The 23,783-nt window shown below is 39.4% G+C and overlaps 1 protein-coding gene across 6 annotated transcripts in view; it reads left to right on the forward strand.

Moving 5' to 3' along the window:
- Dip2c (disco interacting protein 2 homolog C) overlaps nucleotides 1-23,783 on the forward strand; it is a 385,770-nt gene that overhangs the window by 195,150 nt on the left and 166,837 nt on the right. For 4 of the 6 annotated variants that reach the window (XM_029468563.1, XM_029468565.1, XM_029468564.1 and 1 more), the window contains exons 2-3: nucleotides 17,427-17,498; nucleotides 19,210-19,377. In XM_029468563.1, coding sequence (XP_029324423.1) covers nucleotides 17,427-17,498; nucleotides 19,210-19,377 — 240 coding nt within the window. The remainder of the gene's footprint in view (nucleotides 1-17,426; nucleotides 17,499-19,209; nucleotides 19,378-23,783) is intronic. The other 2 variants (XM_029468568.1, XM_029468567.1) reach the window with 1 other exon arrangement.

Consider the following 23,783-nt stretch of genomic DNA (forward strand, 5'->3'; position numbering starts at 1 on the left):
CTCTCTCCCTCTCCCTCTCCCTCTCCCTCTCCCTCTCTCTCCCTCTCTCTCTCTCTCTCTCTGACTATCTCTGCCTCTACTACCCTCTTAACTCCCCTCTCCATGCCCTGAATAAACACTATTCTGTACTTAAAAAAGGACACATCCTTGTTGAGAGTCATAACACATTAGATGTCAACATTAGATGAGCAGGGAAGTTGACCTTCCCCACTACTTCAAGGTCACATTTGCTAGGCGTCTTCATTTAACTTGTCTTTCATGCTGACTGTGTTTCATAAAATTAAAATTCCTTATCTTAGGAGATAGCTTTTAAACCCCAAATGGATAGCTACCCAACCAATTGGCAGGCATGTCCACAAAAATTTTAACATAAAGATCTGTAGGAATGTTATTTAGAAATGCCCCCAAATAACGAACAAATTCTTCAATGAGTGAATGTGTAAAGGAACTGCAGCATCCATGTAACACAATACTGTTCAATTATAAGAAGGAAAAAACTTTCTAACAACACAGTTGCAGAGATGAAAGAAACCACTCTGAAGAGACTGCATATGCTGTGTAGTTTTAACATTCTGGAAAGGTAAAAATAAGTGATTATAAATAGATCAGTATGCTTCCATTCTTAAAAATAGTCTCTCCTATGACTCCTATGTATTGCATTATGATCCTCAAGCCTGGTTATACATGAGAAAAGCTGTTGAGGATAAACATAGAAGGGACCAAAACTGTCAAAATTAGGCAAATTAGTGGTGGTTTTGTTTATGCAGCTTGGCTTCAGGAATAAGTTAGCATTACCTTCAGAGTTAAAACGAAAGTTCTCAATTATCTTATTCTCAGAAATCATCTCTTGCATTTTTAAATCTATGTATATCTGCGCCTGTGTGTTTATGCAGAGAGGGAGAGGGAGCGAGGTTAGAGTAGGTTGAAAAGAAGGGCCTGTTCATCAGTGACAATCGCTGCAAAATTGGATCTTCATGTCCTTACCCATAACTATTTTCCTATTTTCATCTCTGCTTAGGCTCTGATCCTTTCTTTGGCTTCCTCCATTTATCATCTCACTGTCATGACCCGCCAGTGTCTTCTGCATGAAGACCTTACAGGCACTTCCCTACACTTTCTCTTCCATGTTATCACAGCTGGCAATGTTGGGAAAACCCAGTGTAGCTTGACTTTTGTTTTTTTTTTTTTTTTTTTAACAAAAGTTACTCTATTTAGAGTGCTATACATAGAGATATGACAGAAGGATATATATATATATATATATATATGTGTGTGTGTGTGTGTGTATACACACATATATATATACACACATATACATACACATATACATATATGTGTGTGTATATACACATATATACATATACATACATACATACATATATATATATGTATATATGTGAATGTGCTCACTGAGGCACAGGCTGTCTCTTCGTGTCCCTTGCTTCCATTTCCAGGTATATTTAGTTTGATGGTGTGCCAAGGACCAGCCTCACTTGGAGAGGGGTTCTGAGAGAAGGGGTGTTGGAGAGTGGGAAAAACAAAAACAAAAAGAAAAAACAAAACTACTTGAAGTCAATCATGGGCACTTTTTTGTTGGGAAAAAATTATAGGCGTGGTGGCGCACGCCTTTAATCCCAGCACTTGGGAGGCAGAGGCAGGCAGATTTCTGAGTTCGAGGCCAGCCTGGTCTACAAAGTGAGTTCCAGGACATCCAGGGCTACACAGAGAAACCCTGTCTCGAAAAACAACAACATTATAAAAACTCTCTGGATAGCTAATCTCTTATGCAGGAAAAGCCCAGTCTTTTATTTACATATTAATTCAGTTGTTCAGCCCAGGTTCCCCTTTGATTATTGCATGAATCTGCATCCTCTGACACGGCTTCCTGATTGTTAGAAAAAGAGCAAGTACATCCTTTTTTCTTAACATTGCAAATGAGCTCAGAGATCTGCCTGCCTTTGTAAGCACAGACAACATGCTTTCAGTGTAGGATCTCAAGATTGCCATTCCTACCATACCTGGGCCTAATCTCATTCTGTTCCAGGCTGACCTGGACCTCAGGAGTCTGCCTGCCTTTGTAAGCAACAATATATGAAGCTGGGTGGGATCGTGCCCTTCCACCACCACTCCCCAAATCTCTTTATCTCCTTCCTTAGAATCTTTCTGGCAAGCTAGCTCATAGTGCAGCTGCCTCTGTTCTTTTAGGTCCATGAAGCTCCTCATCAATTCACATTGCATCCTTATAGTTTGCATAGTTGAGATGATATATTTTTGAACTCATGTTTTCAGAGTTCTTCCCACAGCATCTACCACTTTGCTGAGAAATTAGACACAGCCTTGCCTCCCAGACTCATGCTATCTTTGATTATCATGGCGTCATTAACCTAGGCAGAGAGGACATTCCCTGATAACCTTGGCAGGGAGAATATTTCCCTAGGGAGGAACATGAACTTAAAAAAAAAAACATATTTTTATACAAACAAGCCTCACACCTAACAATCAACATTCCTTAAGAACTACACCCTGCTGGCTCTGTTCCAGGGACAGGAAAACATGTCACATTGTCCCTTCTACATGGCCAAGCAGGACAAGCAATGGTGCAGTATAGCCAACAGGCTGTTTGGCTACTTTATTTTTCCTTTTCATGTCCTAAAACACTATGGTTCCCACTACATAGTAATTATCGGCCAGGATTAGTAACGTATTTTAGGAGATTAAAGTGTGAGTTTAATTTACTTCACTATTCTTTTTCTGTTTTTTATTAAGTTCTTAGTTCCTAGATACTACAGTCCAATGTTAGAAGTGCTCTGGTCATGTTGTCCTAGTGATTGCTTATGAGGAAGAACTGTCACTTTTACACTTTCCAAGACACATTTATAAATTACCAAGAGCTTAATAGGAAGTGGTGATATTGAGTACATGTTATTTCGGATTAAAAATGTTCATACATCTATATTCAAGTGTTTCCATGTTATTTTTCCCCCACCACTCCATTGTGCATAAGCTTTATTTAGTGGCTATCATATTCAGATTGTCAGTAATCTCCCCTCCTTGATGTGAGGTGAGAGATAGATGGTGGCCTTCCATGGCTGACTGCTCATCTTTAAAATCTGTGCTTTCTAGCATACTTTACTTTCTATTCCTCTTGCCTGGCTTTCTTTTAAAATCTACCTCTTGTAAAATCAACTCTGAGTGAACAGTGTGTTTTTATTATGTTTGTTTACAAAGCACTTAGTTACCTCATCAGAGTGTATCTGCCAGTGTTTAATTGGAATGTTTGTTGCTCTTAAGGCCAATATGTGGTTTGAAGATAACTTCTGCCGGTTAGTAATTTGATTTTCTTGCTCCCCCCCCCCCCTTTTTTTTTCTGGTGTGATCAGGATTGACTCTGATACCTTGCATGTACACCGAGCTTCATCCCCATTCTTGTTGTTATTCTCTTAATGATACAATTTGTAGGAAACATTTTCAAATGTTTCAAGTTCTTATGTTCAGTTCATTTAGTTTATTCTCTTTTTTTGGTTGTTTGTTTTTTGTTTTGTTTTTCGAGACAGGGTTTCTCTGTATAGCCCTGGAACTCACTCTGTAGACCAGGCTGGCCTCGAAGTCAGAAATCCGCCTGCCTCTGCCTCCCGAGTGCTGGAATTAAAGGCGTACGCCACCATGCCCGGCAGTTTATTCTCTTTTTAAATGGTCTGTGCTTTCCATGCAGTGGAAATTATTTGCCTACTCCAAATTGAGGTAATCTGTATTTTCTTTTTTAAAAGTTTATTATTAAATAATACACACGCGCACATGCTGGAACAAGGCAGTAGAAGATATCAGATCCCTTGGAGCTGGAGTTATAGGCTGTTGTGAGCTGTCCAGTATCAGTGTTCGGAGCTGAGCTTCAGTCCTCTGAGAGAGCAGTATACATACTTAATTGCCTAGTGATCTCTCTAGCCCCAAAGGAAATGTTTCTTTCTGTGTCTGAGGATTGAATTTAGGACTTCCTGAATTCTACCCGTGAGCCAAACCCTTCAACTAGCCTGTACTTGGTCTAAATAGTTATGTCTCCTCCTTAGGCCTGGTATCTGCTGTTGTATAAGGCATGGATTTTTTTTTCCTTTAAATATATTTTCCAGTTTTCTGGTGACATGTTCCCCTTTCTCCATTTAACTCACTTTGTACCTTTGTGAAAAATAAATCCGATGTATTTGTGTAGGTCTACTTCTAGATTCTCTGCTTTTTCATCTGTTTCTTTGCTAATACCGTATTGTTTTGATTTTTATAGCTTTATAGTAAATATTAAATCATGCATTGTGAGCCTATACTAAATTGATGACATTGTGTGTACTCTGGGGCCAGGGATAGTCTTTAGTGCCCTTGCTTCTTCCTATAACTATTACAATTAGCTAGTCTATATCTCCCAGAAATCCTCCTGGGATTTTTATTGGGTATATATTTAAAGTTGTAGACCAATTTAGAGAAATTTGACATTTTTATTATGTTGTCTTCTGATTTTGCACATAGTTATGCTAATTTATGTAGATCTTTGACTTTCATCAGTTTTTTATCATTCTCACAGATATATCTATATCTATCTATCTATCTATATATATATCTTGTCTCTATTTTACAAGTTTGTTAGATATGTATGTGCCTCGTTTTTCATAATGTGAGTTGAATGGTATTATTTGTATTTATTTTCCATTTATATGTATGTGTGTCTGAGTGTATGCCACATGTGTGCAAATACCCATGAGGCCAGAAGATTCTCTGGAGTTGGAGTTACAGGGAGTTAATGAGCCTGTTGTCATGGGTATTGGGAAGTGAACTTGAGTCCTGTGGAAGGTTGCAAATGCCCATTAATAGCTGAGCTCTCTCTCCAGCCCCAATGATAATGTTTTTAGTTTTATTTCTAAATAATTGCTAGCATATTGAAAGTTGACTTTACTTTTGTGTGCTTTGACCTTGCTAAGCTCAGTGATTAGATCTAGAAATTAATATTGCCAAGTACCTTGGGATATCTTATGTAGGTTTAGGTATTATTGATACTTCCTTTTTCCAATTAAAATTCTTTTTGATATTATCTCATTCTTACCTCATTCATGGCTTTTGTATGGTTCATGCCTTGATTTTCTTTTTTTTTTTTCACATGTCAATCTTTATTATTCATACTGATTGGCTGCACAGGACCCTTTCTTTTGTAGTTTTGTTTAACTGAAAATATCTTTTTCTTTGTGCACCATGGTCGGTAGTATAGCTCATTCAAATCTCATTTTATCTTTTGATGAAATGAAAATTTGTAACCAGGTCTGCTTGAGTATTTCCATAATCCCAGCACTGAAGAAGCAGAGTGAGGAAGATCTTTGAAACTAGTTAAGGCTACATAGTACATTTGGTTTAAGAGGAAGCAAAATATCTACGTTCTGTATTAGCTTCATAATATTTTGAATTTTCTGCCTTGACCAGCAAATAATAATTGGATTATCAAGCACATGGTTGGTGTAGGGATTTACCAGTGATGTAAAAACAATTGAACACACTAGGAGTAGAATATAAGTGGCACAAGTGCACAGGGGTCTTGTTTTCCCATACTGATACCTGAAATGGTACCTGACGTGTAGCAATTTGCTAAGTATTACACAGTTCTTTGCTTGAGTTCTGTGTTAAATGCCACTGAAATGTTGATACAAGTCCCCTCACTTCTCTGAAATTGTTCTTTATACAAATGACTTGGCAATATTACCACACGTTGAAAGCTTTATTAGCACTCTGATTTAGACTTTGACCTGTAATCTTTGTTCTTGTTATAAAAGAAAGTCTCCAACCTGTTCTGTAAAGTATCTTCCATTTCCCGGTGAGCACTCAGAGTATCATTTTAACTAGTGAGTAGGATTAAAATTGATAGCTGGTTATGGTGGTGCATTTTTTCTTGTAATGAGAATCGGTGGTTTCAGTACATGTTGCTTTAAATACAAATGTGTTCACATATGCAGTAGACATTTTTAATTAAGAAGCAGCAAATGAGAGGCCAGGTACAGCCATTATTTGCGTTCTTCACCCTGACATTTACAGATAGTATCCACAGTGCTCTGTTCATATGTGCACTTTTACTGTTTGAGTTTCTGGGTTGTAATGAACTTTTGTATTTACTACTGTTGGCCTATTTCTTCCTGTTGTCAGGGTGAGGAAGAGTTTGACAAACTTGGCAATCTTCCTGTTTTTCTATGTGATTAGATGATCAAGCAATTATGTTATAGGAGTTATTAGTGTCAGAGCCCATATCCTTGAAGACCTGAGAAACAAAGCTTGGCCACTCGCTGTCAATAAGCCAGTTAGACTAATTTATAGTGATAAGCAGAAATGGGCAATTTGTAGAGTTTCATTCAGTATGGCTACATTGGAAAGAAGTACAGTGATTCAATGGTCTTCTAAATTATTCTTCAGGGTTCTGATATGAGCTGTTGGTTTAACTACTGAGCAAATGCATAATTAAACATTAAATTTGGTTAAGTTGTAGTCACATCCACTGTTACCTAGTTTCCCATTTTACCTACAAGGTGGTCTGACACATTTTTAGAACTATATGGAGTCTAAAGGGTATTTAAGAATATTCTCATTCCTGCCAGGCAAGTTAAATACACAGATTGCCAAAGAATTCTTTTGGATAGTGAGCCTGATGCATGATCTCTGATTGTCCCTGACGGCTTATCCACTGTCACCTGGGCAGATATCTGGGTGCTTAACAGATGTTGGCCTAGTATTCAGACCTCAGGAATGACAGACACATTCCTTTTTCTGAATGTCATTTTTCCTCTTTAGTGCATAGCTATCACATGTAATGTTATGTTTGTACACTGCTCACTGTGGGTTGGTAGGAAAGTGCCAGGACTGCATCAAGCAGCTCTGAGGACCACATTGCTGCTGATCTGAGCTCTCAAGAGTTTTTGAGGCTCTTGGGACTTTAGATGTAGGTGAGCATGGCAATAAACATGACATCTTGAAATCCTAGATAAGTAGATTCATTTATAAAGTACTCAGTGGGATCTCAGATTCTTTTTAGGTAATCAGTATACCTCTTTCCTTGTTTTTCTTCCCCTGCCAAAAACAAAAGTCAGCTTTTGCTTCTTTTCCTGTGTCTCCTGCATTCCCCACCCAATCGTATCTTTATTTTGTGACTGTAGATTTTTTTGTTTGTATTATATCTGTGCACCATGTGCATTCCTGGTGCTCCAGGAGGCTCCAGACCTTCCCCACCCCCAAACTGGAGATGTAGACAATTATGAGCTACATATGTAGATACTAGAATAGCACACGGGTCCTCTGCAAGAGCATCAAGTGTTCATAACCATTGAGCAATCTCTCCAGCCGCAATCCACCTCTCTTCAGAGAAGAGTTTTAGAAAAGAATGAGAAGCTTCAAGGCTTGTGACATTTGGATGATACCGTGTGGAACAAGAGTTGGTCAGGGAGAGCTGGTCCAACCTAGATCGCATTCTCCAACTCCCTCTCTGAATGGAAGATACACTTCTGTCTACCCCTTCTTAATCTCCCCCATCAACATGCCATCATCCAGTAAAACCAATTTATTAATGAGTTTTGGGAGCTAAAAAATTGAGAAATGGAAGTTTCATTACTCAGAATTTACATGCTCTTAAGATTTGTCTTCTCACTGAATAGATTTTTCTCTTAATTTTAATTTTATTAATTAAATTTGCTTCACTAGATAAAACATATATTCATTATTAATGGGATTATTTGTAATATTTATACATGTTTATATTATATGTTTAATTGAGTTTAGTTATATCTATATCCTTAAACATGTCTTTACTGTGGTCTTATTCCTTAAAAATACAGATATTGTTAGATTTTTAAATTCTTTTTAATACATTTTTCTTTTCTTTTCCCCACTTCTCTTTCTCCCTATTGCTCTGGTCCCTGCTCGCTCTGGGCCCCACTTTTAAAATTCATTTTTATTTAAAATAATTATATCAGTTCTCTTCTTCCTTTCCTTCCCTCCAACCCCTCCCATGTTGTGTGTATGTGTTATACACAAATATGTAACTATAACTTGCTGCACCCATTTTTGTTATGTGTATATAGTTTCAGGGCTGATGATTTTGCACTGGAGGATCATCCTCAAAAGAGGCTAATGCTCCCTTTCTTTCTCTGTGGTTATTAGTTGCGTTAATGTACTGTCTAGGAATCGGACCCCATGGAGATCTTACCCCTTTGATACGGTCTGTCACTCTTAGGTCTTGTTTAGGCAGACATTTCTAGGAAACAATGTCTCACAGCTGACTTCTTGATATTCTGGTTCTCACAATTAAAAAAGATCTTTTTGACTCCTTTTGTTGAAAGTGGAGCATAACCTGCCTTTCTTAAGTATCTCTTGCAATTGCAGTCTTACACATTAAAAACAGAGAGAGAGAATATAGCAGGAAACATACAAAAGGATGAACAGGCAGACTAGTAAGCCTGTGAGTGGCCTTGAACCTGATTGGCTAAAGTAAAATGCTCACTACAAGATAGTGGATGTTTCCCTTCCTCCATAATATTCCCTGTTGTGCTGTAAAAGTATCCTTTGGGGCTGGGCTCCCCACGATCTGTTGATCTCTGTCTGCATTCTGTCCAGTTGTGATTTTCCATTTACTGTAAAGAAAAGCTGGTTTGATGAGGGGCGAGAGCTACACTTGTCTGTGAGTATGAGGATAAGTTTTAGAATTTTATTAGAATCTAGGCTGGGCTAATTAAGTGACAGTAGTAGGTTCCCTTTGGTGGAAAAAAAGATTTAATTTTATATATACGAGTGTTTTGCCTGCACATATGTCTGTGTACCAGGTATGTTCTTGGTGCCCACAAAGGTCAGAAGAGCATGTAAGACTGGAAGCCAGGTTATGAGCCATTATGTGAATGCTGAGAACCCAATCAACAAGTGCTCTTAACTACTGAGCAATCTCTCTAACCCTGTAGATTCTTTTAGATTAAAGAGAGTTTATCCAAACTTCTGTAAATATTAAAAAGTGATTATTTATATAGTTTTGAGCAAGTTACTGCAACAGTTTTTATGAAACAAGCACTTAAAAACATTCTGGACTGACTAGTCATGTGGCTGCAGGCTGTCTCATGGCCTTGTAGAAAGCCTCTCTTGCCAGGGCTAGGGCAATGGTCAAATGGATAAAGGATTGCTTTGTAAACATGGCAGACTGCCTGTAATACTAGGGCTAAGAAGGTGATGATAAGAGTCTCAGAGCAAGCTGCCTACCTAGACTAGCTGAGTCTTAAAGCTGTAGATATGTAAGGTCATACACTATTGAGGAAGATGACACTGTCAATCTCTGGCCTCCACACAGACAAATCCACATACACCAACACTCATATACACACACATATACACACACTCAGAGACACAAATACACACTCATACACACATGTACAGACAACACACACGCATACACACAGACTGTAAGTAAAAGAAAAAAATGAATGAAAGAGCCCCTCTTCTAACTTCTTCAGGAACCTTAAGCTAAGCATCACTACTGTTTGGTGTATCAATAGTGCAAGATAGTACAAACTGAGCCCACCATTTTGTAACCCCATCAGCCCTAATGGTATTTTGAAATAGCTTATTGGAATTCTTACCCTTAAGATCGTTAGGGATTTTGGTGCAGAGAAACTTCCTAGTCATGCAGAAGCTTGTCTTCAAGTCTCCCACCTAGTAATGGAACTTGTGCAGACTTACGCCTTTCACTGGCTTTGTCCTTTTACTGAAAGCGGAGCACAAGCTGTTCCTTAAGTTCCTCTTATATCTGGAGTTTTAGACACACTGAAGAGAAATGTCCCAGGAGACCTACAAAAAGGATAATCATAAAGAGTGTACACTGTTAGTGGTTTTGCACCTCTCTGGCTAAAGTAAAATGTACACAGTAGCATATTTAAAATGTTTCCTTTCTGCTGCTCTCTGCTAAGTGCTAGGGAGAACCTTCTGATAGTTCTCACACACACACACACACACGCACACGCACACACACACGCACACACGCGCACACACACGGGAGGCTCATGTCCAATCTGTACTGCTTCTGAATGTTTTTTCTTCCCTCTCAATATTTGAGTAAGCTTTGGTGATTTTCTCATTTTAACACAGGTGTTAATGTGTCTTTTTGAAAGATAATTTTCTGTGCTTCTCATTGGGAATATGATGTGAGTGTGAAAATTCAGTGATAAATAGAACAGCTTTGGTGAAAGTAAAGGGAAGATGTGGTAGATTGTGACTTGGTGTGACCAGTAACCTAGGAGATAGTAGGGGTAGACTCTTATGACCCTCTGAAGAAGGAGTCATTGTCACAGCAGTGAAAGGCCTGGGTAGGCCCCATGTTTATATTCCTGTTCTTGAAACAGATCTCTCTGGTTGATAAGTGGAGAAGCCGACAGGTGCTAACTTTGTAAACTGAGCAGACTGTTTACATTTCCATTCTTGAAAGCGTTCTGTCTGTCTGAGTGGGGATGTATAGAAAAGCTTGTGGTTGCTAGATCTGTAGAGAGAACAGGGTGCTGGATAAGGCAAACAAGAAGCAGCACCTAGGGATGATAGCAGCACAAAGAAACACAGGATTCTAAGCTTTTTCAGAGTTCCTAGTATTCAGGTAGATTTTCTTTGTCTTTTATACCCTGAAAGGGTTGGTCTGGTCTGTTATCATTATAATTGTGTAGGTCCCTTTATGCTTAGCACTTGCTAGTGTACCTGGCATACATCCTCCTACTTTATTGTAAGATTGGTCATAAGTTTGAATATGTCATAGCTAATTGAACTATTTGTTGAAAAAAAGTGTGTCTATGATGTCTTTGTATATGTGCCTGTGTGTGTGTGTGTGTGTGTGTGTGTGTGTGTGTGTGCAAGTGTGTACATATCCCAAGGCAAACAGTGGATTGGAGTGCAGTCTTAGGTGTGGGTCCTAGACTTCTGCATTGATTAAGTCATGTTCTGTCTCATTTACTACTTCCTATACAGGGCAAATTAGCCTCCTGTCAACATCTGGAGAGTTCCTGTTTCTGTGTCTTACTTTATTATGGGAATATTATTAATGGTTGATCTTGTGGGTTGCTGTTTGTGATTCTGAGGATGGATCCAAACTTGGATCCTTATGATTGCTTGAAAAGTACTTCAAACTTTGAGCCATCTCTGTGGCCCCCACTTTGAGATTTTGCATATTCCTATTTCTACAACTGATGGGAAGTTGACAGGTATCACCTCTGTCAAAGATACTCGGTGATCCACCAAGTAGTCTAGGTTGAGTGTGGGTTGCTTTGGGTTAGGAGAGGTCCCAGGTAGGTGAATAATGAATGCAGAAGTTGTCATCAATGATAATTTCTGGAGAAAAGCTTATAGAGCTAAGAACTCATTTGTACAAGAGGATTGGAACCTTTATGCCCCCAAAGTTGTATAAAGTAGTTGTGATTAAAGAGAGGAACCTTAGGAAGGCTTCTGACAACCATAAAATTCCAAACATGGAAATGATGTCTTTGTTATATAAAGCATTCGTTCCAGCTTTAAATAATAAAATAAACTCCCAACACCAAGAATGGAAATGATCACTGTTAAACTTGTCTGTTTACTCAGAACTAATCCCAGCCCTGAAAGTAGCTCAATTGTACAAATTTTATCCTTGAAGAGCAAGGGGCTCTTGAACATTTCATGTCTAGAGCCAGGTAGCAATTAAGTTGGTTCTGCATCAATTTCATGGGGTCAGAGTTTGCAAACTTGCCTTGTGACCACAATGACACTGTCTTTTTCTGTCACTGTAACGTTTGCATTTGCTAGGCCAACTGTTACTTTTCTAACTTGAGATTTTTTTTTGAAACACTAGTCTACAAAATAAGTGAATTTTTCTTGTGGGAAGAGAAAAGAAAAATTATGTCTTTTCTGAGAGTGTTGTTCAATCTTATGTGTTTTTTGCTTGTATTTTTGTCTGTAAATTTGGGATTTATCTGTTGATCTTTCCCTTATATTTTTGTAGTACTGGGCTTGTATATGCTAGGAAAGCACTTTATCACTTAGATTTATTTCCAGCCTTGGCTTCACATTTTATTTTGAGATAGGGTCTTTACTGTGTATAGCCCAGGCTGGCTTTGAACTTGTTAATTCTTCTGATTTCGCTCCCTGGGTTGCTAGAATTCCAAGCCTGCATACCAACCCCAGCTGAATCTTTATTAAAACAAAACACAACAAAAACAAAGCCATACTGCTTGAATCTGAAGTGTTGGGGAACATACAAATAACAAGGAATATTTTTCTTGAAATTGATGTTTCAAGACATCACTTGTCCTGGAAACCACTCTGCTGACCAAGCTAGCCGCAAACTCAGATCTTCCTATTTCTGCCTCCCAAGTGCTCAGATTAAAGGCATGGGTCATCATTGCAAGAGATCCCTTTTAATTTATTCTTGCTGAGGTTAAAATTTCTGCACTGACTTCTTTCGTATTTTATTTGTAAATAAATTAGTATCTTGGGAATTAAAACAAAAGTATGCTATTAGGAATTTTCAGTGGAAAACAAACAAGAATTCTGTAGTTTCAGGCTCGGTGTGAGGAATCACTTTAAAAATGATTTATTTATTTTATGTGCATTGGTGTTTTGCCTCCATGTATGTCTGTGTGAGGGTATCAAAACCCCTGGAACTAGACTTATAGACAGTTGTGAGCTGCCTTGTAGATGCTGGGAACTGAACTCAGATCCTCTGGAAGAGCAGCCAGTGTTCTTAACATCTGAGCCATCTCTCCAGCACAAGAAACCACTTTTTGAAGGAAAAAACTTCTTTAGCTACACATTTAGAATCAGTGAAATTTTTTATCATCTAAAGAGCTTTTATTGATTGGAGTTGACATTTAAAATAGCCTTGAATGATGCTGCTTTAGTTTGCAAGTTAAAGGAATGTTAGCTAACTTGGTCTAAACTGTGGGATGGTATGCTTTGTAATAGGGGGGAGAAGATGAAGCCTTACTTCAAAATATGAGTTAAAGATTTGATTCCTTGATCTTATAATATATCTGTCTTGAATTTATATGGCTTCCATCTTGAAGACTGTAAATGTAGCACAGATCCACTATGAGGAGAGACAAGGGTCAGCTAATTGGTTGGTTAGCTTGAACTGATGGAAAATGGAAAACCATGTGTACTTGCAGAGAGCTGTGTGCTTCTTTAATGACACTAGAGCAATGACAAAGGTTAAGTCCTCAACAGAAGCCAGAGGCGGGGAAGATGTTTGAAAAATCTACTGTCTACTATCTATCTCTGACATTTGCCCACCAACCAGTTTCTTTATCCCATCTTTCCTATTTTTGTTTTGTTCTGTTTTGTTTTTGTTTTTGCTTTTGTTTTTGTTTGTTTGTTTGTTTGTTTGTTTTTGGTTTTTCGAGACAGGGTTTCTCTGTGTATCCCTGGCTGTCCTGGAACTCATTCTGTAGACCAGGTTGGCCTTGAACTCAGAAATCTGCCTGCCTCTGCCTCCCAAGTGCTGGGATTAAAGGCATGTGCTATCAACACCCGGCTCCATCTTTCCTATTTTTATCTGTCATTTATTACATGTTAATTTACCTATTTTTATGTATCAGCTATCATCTGCCTATCGTCTACAATAATTGTATCATCTGTTCTGTACAAATGATAATCTGTAGATATTTATATCTTCATTAGTCCAAAAAACATTGGTTTCAGAAAACTACAAGACATAGAAAGCTCAATTGCAAAGTTTGCTATAAATTTGCAGGGGAAGTTGATCATAATTTGGTGGACTTCTGGCTACCAGATGTTTAAGTAGTTCTGGATTTATAAAATAGCAGTGGTATTTTTAGCCTCGGTGCTTTGAGGCCACAGATGAGTCTAGTCTCAGTGCTATGGATAGTGGCATTTTGTAGAGGGGTGGGGGTGGGAGTACTACAAGTTGATCTGTTGAATGGCATACTTTAACAACAAAGTCAGTATAGATTTTCCCCATTGCCCTCTGTTCCATACAGTCACCAAACAGTTAACATCCCCCATTGTCTGTGCTGCTGCCAGTTCTAGCTCTGTCAAAGATAGACAGACACTGGTGTTTCTCACCATCTCTTACTGTGTGAAAAATTGATCAACTCATAGTCCTTGAGTGGGAAAATATTGGGGTCAAGGCTGAGTTCTGTAAGACATGGATTCTTTTACAAAAACTTAGCACTCTGGTTTTCAGGATAATCCACATGTAAATATGTTACATAAATGAAGCACAGACAAGTGAAGCAGTCCAAAGTCCTGTGGAAACTGAATCATCATCACTTATGCTGTGGTCACCTGGAACATGCAAGTGCCATCCTCCTTGGGTAGGGGTTGGGAGGAGTCTAACAGGAAACTTGTTTGCAGGATTGTTTCCTAGAGATGAGAATGGACAGAGACATTTAGAGACCTAGGAAAGAATCTACTAGCACAGTCAGGAATGCCAGTGTCTCTTCTGGGGACATTTTCTACCCCAGTTTTGGCCAGAGCACGGCAATATTGGGTATGATTATAAAAGAAATAAACATTGGTATTAAGGATATGTTTTTCCCTATATCCAAAATCTGAGTCGAGAGCCATAAATAGTATTTGTGACTTGGTTTCCCCTTCTGAAATTAGTTGTTATTAGTGATGAAGATCATTTAAGATATTTGGGACACAGTATTTCAGAACTTTCTTTAACGAGTCACCTAATGTATAAATGTGGCTTTGCAAGTAACATAGTGACCTAGATAATAGAAAAGGCTGTTAACCACTAGAGCCTGTTTTAAGTATACAGACAAGAGAGCTTCTTTTGTCTTCTGTGACTGTTTGCTGAGCCTTGTTTGGCTACTGTGAGTGAGAGATAGACATCATTCTTTACACACCCAGGTTTTGGAAGTAGTGGTCACCTTGAATTCTTTAGTATCCTGTATGGAGATGCTCAGTTGGTGTGTGTGTGTGTGTGTGTGTGTGTGTGTGTGTGTGTGTGTGTGTTTGAGTGTGTTTGAGTCTAGGAGACAATTCAAGGCTGGGAGAAAAATGTCCTTAGATATCATTAGCCTTAAAGCAGGGACTTTGGAACTTTCCAAAATAACACCAATTCTGATGTAAGACAGCGTTCAAAGTTCATTTCCTTTGAAGTTGGCCTAAAGTGAAATTAAGGAAGAATCTCTTGTAGTTATTAACTGTTCAGGTGAGAAATTAATGAAACTTGGGCTGAATTCTAGGTGTAATCAACATGTGGAATGACTCTGGGTTTACAGGACTTAGAATTCTGATAGTAGGAGTGTCAAAGCAGCTCCTCGATCTGGACATGGGCTGTAGCTGGACAAGTGCAGTATGACACTTTGCCTGAAACCAAATGAAGCCCTCTTTACTGGGGCCTTCCTTCCACACGTAGCCTTATTTGTTCTTCTTACTCCTTCTCATGTTCTTATGGGCCTGCCTTTCCCCTTTAAATTAATCCAGGCTGTGGATTGGGCTTTGTCTCAGCCAGAGGCAGATGAATTATGTAGCATTCTGATGAACATGAAAACTAGCTTCTTCAGTTGTAATGTTATGCTTAAAGAATGATGACTGTTAAATTAGTCAAGGTTACCATGTCCCATGTGAAGACAAGCTTTAAAGAAATTGTTTCTGCAGTGCTCTTTATAAGTCATTTTGGGTATTTTTTTTAAGAATATATGCATATGGAGTGGGAAGTTGTTTCTGCTCTACTTTCTAGGGGCCGAAGGCTCTATCTTTTCTGTGAGTAGGAATGAGGTGCCTCAGTTAGATAGCCACAGTGGATGCCAGTGCCCAACCCATTCCTTTTTTCTGTCAGAAATGTTGAGGCGTGCTCATCTGATTGCTGGTCCTTGTCTCTGGCTCTGCAGTCACACTAGCAATTTTGTTTTGTTTACAACCCTTTTTATTTTTTCAAAGTTAAACATTTCTTTACATCTTGTAATGTTATAGGTATAAGCAACTGTAGAAATGGGGCAAAAGTTAATTTCACAACCAGCCTATAATCCATTACTTCATTCCCCTGTTTTCCTGATCAATTACAAGAATATTCCCTACTATGCCAACATATCTGTAGTGGTCATAGTGGAAAAAAAGGTGTGATTTGGGGGAATTTTAAAGATTTAATACAACAGCCCAGTGATGTACAGCTGATGGTTAAGGTTGCAAAGTATAGTCAGATATGCTAGCTTAGTCTTTGTGTTATATTTATACAAATCCCTTCTTTTATAATGATGACATAAAATACAGTTAGCCTAAAACCACTTACCAATTGATAAGGAAATGTGTATTCCGTATTTCTCTATTGTTTTATGGCTCATGTTTTAATACTAGACATACATTGTTTTTTTTTTAAGCTAAACAAAGGTGTGTCAAACAAGCTGTGAGTAGTAGAATCAACCCTCAAACCTGTAGGGTCACGTGGTCATAGTCAAGCACATATCATTAGAAAAAGTTAATTTACCAACTTTTTTACACATAATACTAATTATTCTTTGGTTGGTTTGTTTTCATGGAAGCTCAAATCTTTTCTTTTTGAAGATGTGGGTGAGAATACAAGATACCCCCCTTTTTTAAATCAAAAAATTAAAGGGCAATATCAATTTTATACTTCCCCCAATTCAAAGACTAAGTCTGTGATGTATATGCATGTATGTGTTTGTGTGTGTGTATGCATGCATATGCATGTGCACATGTGTGTATTTTTTCTTGTAAAAACAGGGCAAACTTACCATTGTGTTTTGGATCTTACATTTGGGAAATGCTATTACATGTTAATAAATGTTGTTTTGCCTGTATCCTTACTGACCTAACCCTTAGGGAAAGGTCTGACTTTGACTTTGTGTATGAATCTTAGGCTTTAACATTTGAATTTATATTTAAATAATGAACATCTTTTAAGTCTCTGTGGGTCCCCTGCTCTTTTGCTTGGTTTTATCTAATGCTTCTTTTGGTCTTAGTCATTTTTTTTTTCCTTTCAGATGTACCCTAGCAGTTTAAGTCCTTATGACTTACATGCCTGATTAGGAAGGAAAAAAATGTCATTAATGAAAGGCGATGTCTGTCTGTAATGGTGTTGCTAGCTTTCCAGCCCAGACAGTTGTGCAATCCATTGTTGATTAAGTTAATGAGAGCTCCTGAAGATTGAGCTGGCTTTCTGTGCCTGCAAATGTGAAGAAATTTGCACTGATCTCATTTTGGACCCTCAGGGTAGAAATACAGTCAGAAGGCCAGAAATGAACATATATCTGTGTGTGGACACACACACACACCCCATGAGTACTATAATTTTTTTCTCTTATAAATCTCTAATTATAAAGCAAATAAAAGATAGTTACAAGTGTTAGTATATTTTGTCATACTCCATTAAATGGGCAACTTTATCCATTGAAGCCATTCTGAATGCTTTCTTTTTTTCTGTTCTCTTTCAGGTGACATTACACAAAAGGGATATGAAAAGAAGAGGTCAAAATTAATTGGAGCCTACCTTCCCCAGCCTCCAAGTAAGTAAACCTTGAATAGCATTACTCGTCTAGTTTAATAGCATTACTTGTCTAGAGATAATGGCCATGTTTGGAAGACATTTTTCTCTCATTCTGGAATCTGCCTGAATAGTGCACATTTGACACCTGCACTCCACATAACCAACTTCTTTGTATAATTACTCATAGATTTTGTGAAAATTGAAGGCATGTATGACTTTTTTTGTTTTGTTTTGTTTTTTCTGTTTTGTTTTTGTTTTTGTTTTTGTTTTTTTTTGGTTTTTTTTTTTTTTTTTTGCATTTTTCGAGACAGGGTTTCTCTGTGTAGCCCTGGCTGTCCTGGAACTCACTCTGTAGACCAGGCTGGCCTTGAACTCTGAAATCTGCTTGCTTCTGCTCCCAAGTGCTGGGATTAAAGGCGCGCGCCACCACCGCCTGACTTGACTTTTCTATAATCATACCTAATATAATTTAATAGATATTTCATCTGTAGGTAGAGATATAGTGATTTATTTGAAACACTATAATCATAAAAATAGGAGCATTTGTGGTTTAAACATGATTTTTGATTTGGTGAGTTAATTATTGCTATTGATTATGATTTAAATTAATACAAAGTTCGAGATAACTAGAAAATGTTGTGATATCCTGACTCGGAGAGGGAGAGTATGATTCTAAATGTTTGGTGTTTTTAGCTGTGCCAGTAAAATATGCACTACTGGTACTTGTAGAGTACAAAGTCCACTTCCTGCCACTGTTGTCACATTTGTGGCGTTGGAGAATTCCTGCACTTAAGCTGGATTGTACAGATTTTAAGAAAATGCCGATACATTGGCATTCCAGTGTAGATTCCTGTGTTAGCTCACTTCATGTAGAGGGTAATGTTGAGGTTTTTTTTGGCTAGGCTTTAGAAATTGCTCAAAGTGAATGTGAGCAATATCCATCCTGAAGGTAAAAGGCCAGTAACACACATACTAAAGGCAAAAACTGAAACTGCGATTTCTGTGGGTGAAGGAAAACCTACAAAGCTTAAAGAGACTGTATATATAGCCCGTTTCTATTCTCCAGGCTATGATACCCCAGTACTATAGAATTGACATGGCGTCAAGACAAACAAATCTCTGTGGCTACTGAACTTGAGATCAAGAGTCTGCTGTGTTTGTAGTTCTGCGATTTTGGTTTCTGCTTGTGTCTTTTTATGTGATTTTAAAGGAAGTTCATGTAAAAGTGGTCCTGTGTGTGTTAGGATTGATGTCCTGTGGTCTGGCTTGTGAAGGGAAGGAGCATGGTTTTATTTGGAAGAAGAAAAAGTAAATAGATTGGTAAAAGGCTTAAGGGAAAGTGTTGGGGGAAGGTATTTCTTTGCCATTGCCTCCCCTTGCTGTGATTATCATAAAGGTCCAGTCACTTGCTGATGTCTATGGGTGTCTGCCCTGGTTTTGAGGAAGACTGACTGCTTTGCCAATCAGGGTCTTTGCTGATGTTGTTGGATGTTGATTTGTTTGCCATACCAAACCCAAGTGAAGCTAGGGCAGTTACTGGCTTACCTGTAATATTTCTGACGCCTTCACTGGTCAGGCACTGGCTGGGACAGAGGGTATCTGCAACCTATTGAAGCCCTTGGTGGTCTGCGTGCTGTTTCTGCATGGGGTCGGCAGCTCTGCTCAGCGCTGTAACAAATTTAAAAAAAACTAAAGTCTGAATTAATTAGTTTTTTTTCAACTTGTTACAGCAGCGAATGGAGCTGCCGTGGTTCGGTGTAGACTGCAGCCCGGTGAAGGCGTGCCGAGGAGACCCTTCCGCTCTGCCCACATCGGGGTGTGCGACATCCGAGAAGCTGCGGCCCGGGAGCGGGCGGCCAGTGCAGCGGGGAACCGGCCTCTGTTTTACTTTCGTTTCGGTGAGCCCTGCATCCCTGAGAGAGACCAGCCCTTGGGCAAAGGACACTTTTGGAAGTCTTTTTCCTCCAAGTATAAGGCTCGCAGTGAAGGAGATAGAGGTTAGGTCCCGAAAGAGAATACCTGCCTTGGTTCTTAAGCTCAGAATTTTCGTGTATGAATGGTGACTGTTCCAGAATTAGGTTCCTTTCAACATTTCCTGTTAACTTACAGTGTTCTGTATGTAATTCGTGGTCATCTGACTCTTCCAGTGTGAAGACCTTAAAAAAGAATGCATGTCCAATGCTAAGATTCCCCCTCGCCCCTTTTAACGTAGCACTGTTGTCTTCAAGCCAGATTTCCTAGGCAAAGAATGAGTAATTATATCTTGATCCCTGAGAAGTGATAAAGGGAAAGACGTTGAGACTTACATAGTTTCCTACTCCTGTCACCAAGGACCAAGATGTTAGGTTTCTTCAACAGAAAGACCAAAGTGATCTTCAAGTAGCCGGTTTCAAGGTCAGGGTCCCTCTGAAAGGTCAGACTTATTTAGAACCATGATTTAATACTTAGGAAATTCAAGAAGGAGATGATAACTTAATGTACTTTCTAGTAGAGTAAGTACATTTAAAATGGGAGCATATGTATTTGTAAACTGGATTTATAGGAGCATGTTCTGGGTTTTACCTCTGATAGAATGCATTGTTTTTAAATAACATGTTGTGGCGTATGGCTCAGTGCTAGAGCACTTGTCTAGTGTATGAGATGTCCTGGTTTGATCCCTAGCATAACAAACAATTTACATAAAGATATTGAAAGGAGCTTCAATATTTAGAAGTGGACATCTCAACTGTCTCCCAGCTTTGCCCTCGTTTGTCCACCCAGTGACCTTGACAATTACCATGATCTTGTTGAAATGGGCAGAGAATTAAAGAGTGTGTGGCAGAGTTGAACAATAGTTGTAGATTGTGTTTGAGAATATCTGTGGAAATGTGATAATGTGTTTTAAATTGTGTTGTCTGCTTTATCCTCCTGCCTTTCCACATATACGAGCACCATCCAGTCCTGTGATGTGCAAAAGCATGTCGTATTTTAGAATGGAGGATTTGTTCCTGTGTTACTATTCTATTGCTGTGAAGAAACCCAAGCCAAAGCAACACTTTTAAAAGAAAGCAGTTAGGGGCTTGCTTACAGATTTAGAGAATGCGTCTGTGATCATCATGATAGGGAGCAGACAGGCATGGTACTGGAGCACTAGCTGAAAGCTTTGCATCCTGGTGCAGGCAGAGAAGTGGGTAGAAGTCGAGCAGGAGGAGCCTGGCATGAGACACACCTCCTCCAACAAAGTCATACCTCCTAATCCTTCCTAGAACAGTGCATGTCCTAGCTGATGCCTCTGTTGACCATACGTTCAAATATATGAGAGTAGGGGAACTATTCTCATTCAAACTACCACATTTCCTAGCAAAAGCATTTATAGATAATTTCCTTCTGAAAAGTTGCTGCTACGTGAACTCTCACTCATCACCAGGGCCTGGGCAGATAGTGAAGAAAGCAGGAGCTTCTCAAATATGCATGATGATGACCTTTCCATGCTGTGTTTAAAAAGATTTATCTATATGTATGCCTTCATGCCAGAAGAGAGCACCAGATCTCATAATAGATGGTTATGAGCCACTATGTCATTGCTGGAAATTGAACTCGTGACCTCTGGAAGAGCAACCAGCACTTTTAACCTCTGAGCCATCTCTCTAGTCCAGGGAACTCTTTTTTGTCCAGACCACCTGGGAAGTTGTTTCCTCTTCTATCTTTGTGCGAGTGCTTACTGTAGGGAGCTTATCGTTGAACAAACCTTTTTATTTGCCAGATAAAATGTTAAGATTTCTGTAGGAAGTATTCCAGGAAGATTTCTGGTATGTGTGGGGCATATGGTTATGAGTTAGAGTGCCATAGGGTGAGGTTAGGATCGTGGAGGTACAGTTGCCAGGGTGTGGCTCCTTTCTGATGAGAATACTCAGGAGAATACTCAGCCAAATAAATTTATGCCCAGCTACAAGGCTATGGTTGAGTTGGTTTGAGACATACGCGAATTAGACTAACAAAAGACAGTTGGCACGTTTCTTGTATTTCCTGCAGTTCTTTAGGGTTCACATGAGCATAGCCTCTGTTCTTAATGAGAATTTATGAGCTGTTCTTGTTACTACCGCAGACCATAGATGATCCCATATGGAGAGTGGGTTGAACAGTCCTGTCCAGCTATTGTACTTCCTACTGCCCTGACCCAGCTTGGCTTCCCCAGATGGCCATGCTGTTTTCCACTTTAGGAATCCTGGGAATGTTCATTTAGCTTGTACTAATCTTTGCTTAATGTTCAGTTCAAATGCCACTCGTTGAAGGATTTCTCACCTGGTCCTTCTAATTGGGATGACCCTCAGTCCCAGTCTTAATTTGATCTATTTGTGAAATATTTCCAGGCAGTTGCAGTTTGGTATTCTGTTCTTACCTCACAATAGTAAGATATGAATTAACTGAGGACCTCTCATCTCCTACACACAGTGCGCACAACCAACTTGCAGGCAAGTACACACCCGGTTCCAGAATTTGAACTTATCAGGAAGAGGTAGAACAAGGTGTTAGTATTCAGGCATCTCCACAACCAGCCCCAAGGGACCTTTTGACAGTGGGACGATCAGCTACCTACACAGTCAGTCCAAAAGGACAACAGTACAGATCACTAGCTGGCCAGAGAGGACACATTCCCACTGTTGCCTCTGTTGCCTGTCCTGTGCATGTATTATCCTCTGATACCCTTCCCTTCTTCCTTTCCTCCTCCCAGAGGGAGCCTCTGTGTCCCCTTACTTTCTCCCTTTAATAATCCTCCCATGTGAGACTTGTTGACAGTGTGAATTTGCCATTTAGTCCCTTTACACGGCAGTGGGTGGTTTCTCTTGGACCTGTGTTCTCTCATCCCAGTCCTGTGCCCACTGAACTCCCATCATACCAGTGGAGATCAGCCAGGCTTGTCCACTGTTGCCTTGCCACTAGAGCTTCAAGAGAGCACTCCAAATAACTGCTATAGCCAATGTTCAGTGCCAAAACATTCAGAATCTAGGTGTGCACAGTGTTTTTGTATGAACCTTCTGCACCAGGCTTCTCTTACTGTCAGTGGTGAGAGTTCTGATTTTATTTCTGATTTGGATGAATCTATACACCAATTGGCCACATTAGTGCTAATCAGTGACAGAACTGGCAAAGGATTACATGATTTTGGACTCTAGCACATTCTAGTCAGTTGATTTCTATTTGCTTTATACAATTTAGTCTGCAAACCCCAGTATCTGATGTTGTCACTAAAGTTAGCTGCTCTGATCTGAATACCTTTACATGAAGTGACTCACCTTGTTTTTTTGTGGCCAATATGGAGATGGCTTTATCTGAAATCTAGCTAAAGATGCTTTGCTAGATTATGATGGGAAAAGTTGCCTGTGATTAGGAGAGTTGGTTGTTCCTTGGGTACATGGAAAATGAAAAGCTCGGCTTTTGGTTTGAGGATACAAAGGCAACTCAGTTGAGACTTGTGTTTTTTTCTCTAGAAAATAAAGCTGGCTGACTCCTTGCCTGAGCCTGTTACTGTTAGGTTCAGTGTCTGAGTGAAAGCCTGCTGCACTTCCTCGGTGGCAGGGCAACAGTTTGGGTCTGCTTCATCCCGCCCCGAGAATTTAACCTCATAAATTGAACTGGTCTCTGGACAGTGACGCTGTTCGGTGGCACATGTGATTTCCTTCAACACTGAAGGGCACAGAGGTCTCCCTTTGCTGAGGAGACATGTTGTGCCATGAGTCAATGGATGGTGAAGGTGAGATGCAAGGTTACCTCTCTGAAAAGTGGGAGAGAGAAATTCAAAGCTGGGGTTTCCTGTCTGAGACTTAGCTGGCATCCTTTCCAGGTTGAAGGGTGAGAGGAAAGGACATTTCATCAGTAAAGGGAAAGTCGCTGTGTTCTAAGTGAGCTTTGTTGGTGGTGAGTCATGTACAGGTCACAGCTGTGTTGTCTATGATATGAATTCTATCTCATGACTGACTGAGTTTCCTGTTATTGTTAATGACTTTTAATAAATTATGTTTCTTTTTTTTTCTTTTTCCAATTTTTTTATTAGGTATTTTCTTCATTTACATTTCCAATGCTATCCCAAAAGTCGCCCATAGCCCCCCCCCCACTCCCCCTTCTTGGCCCTGGCGTTCCCCTGTACTGGGGCATATAAAGTTTGCAAGACCAAGGGGCCTCTCTTCCCAATGATGGCAGACTAGGCCATCTTCTGATACATATGCAGCTAGAGATACGAGCTCTGGGGGTACTGGTTAGTTCATATTGTTGTTCCACCTATAGGGTTGCAGACCCCTTCAGCTCCTTGGGTATTTTCTCTAGCTCC

This window comes from Mus caroli, chromosome 13, assembly GCF_900094665.2.
Source record: "Mus caroli chromosome 13, CAROLI_EIJ_v1.1, whole genome shotgun sequence".
Lineage (NCBI taxonomy): Eukaryota > Metazoa > Chordata > Mammalia > Rodentia > Muridae > Mus > Mus caroli.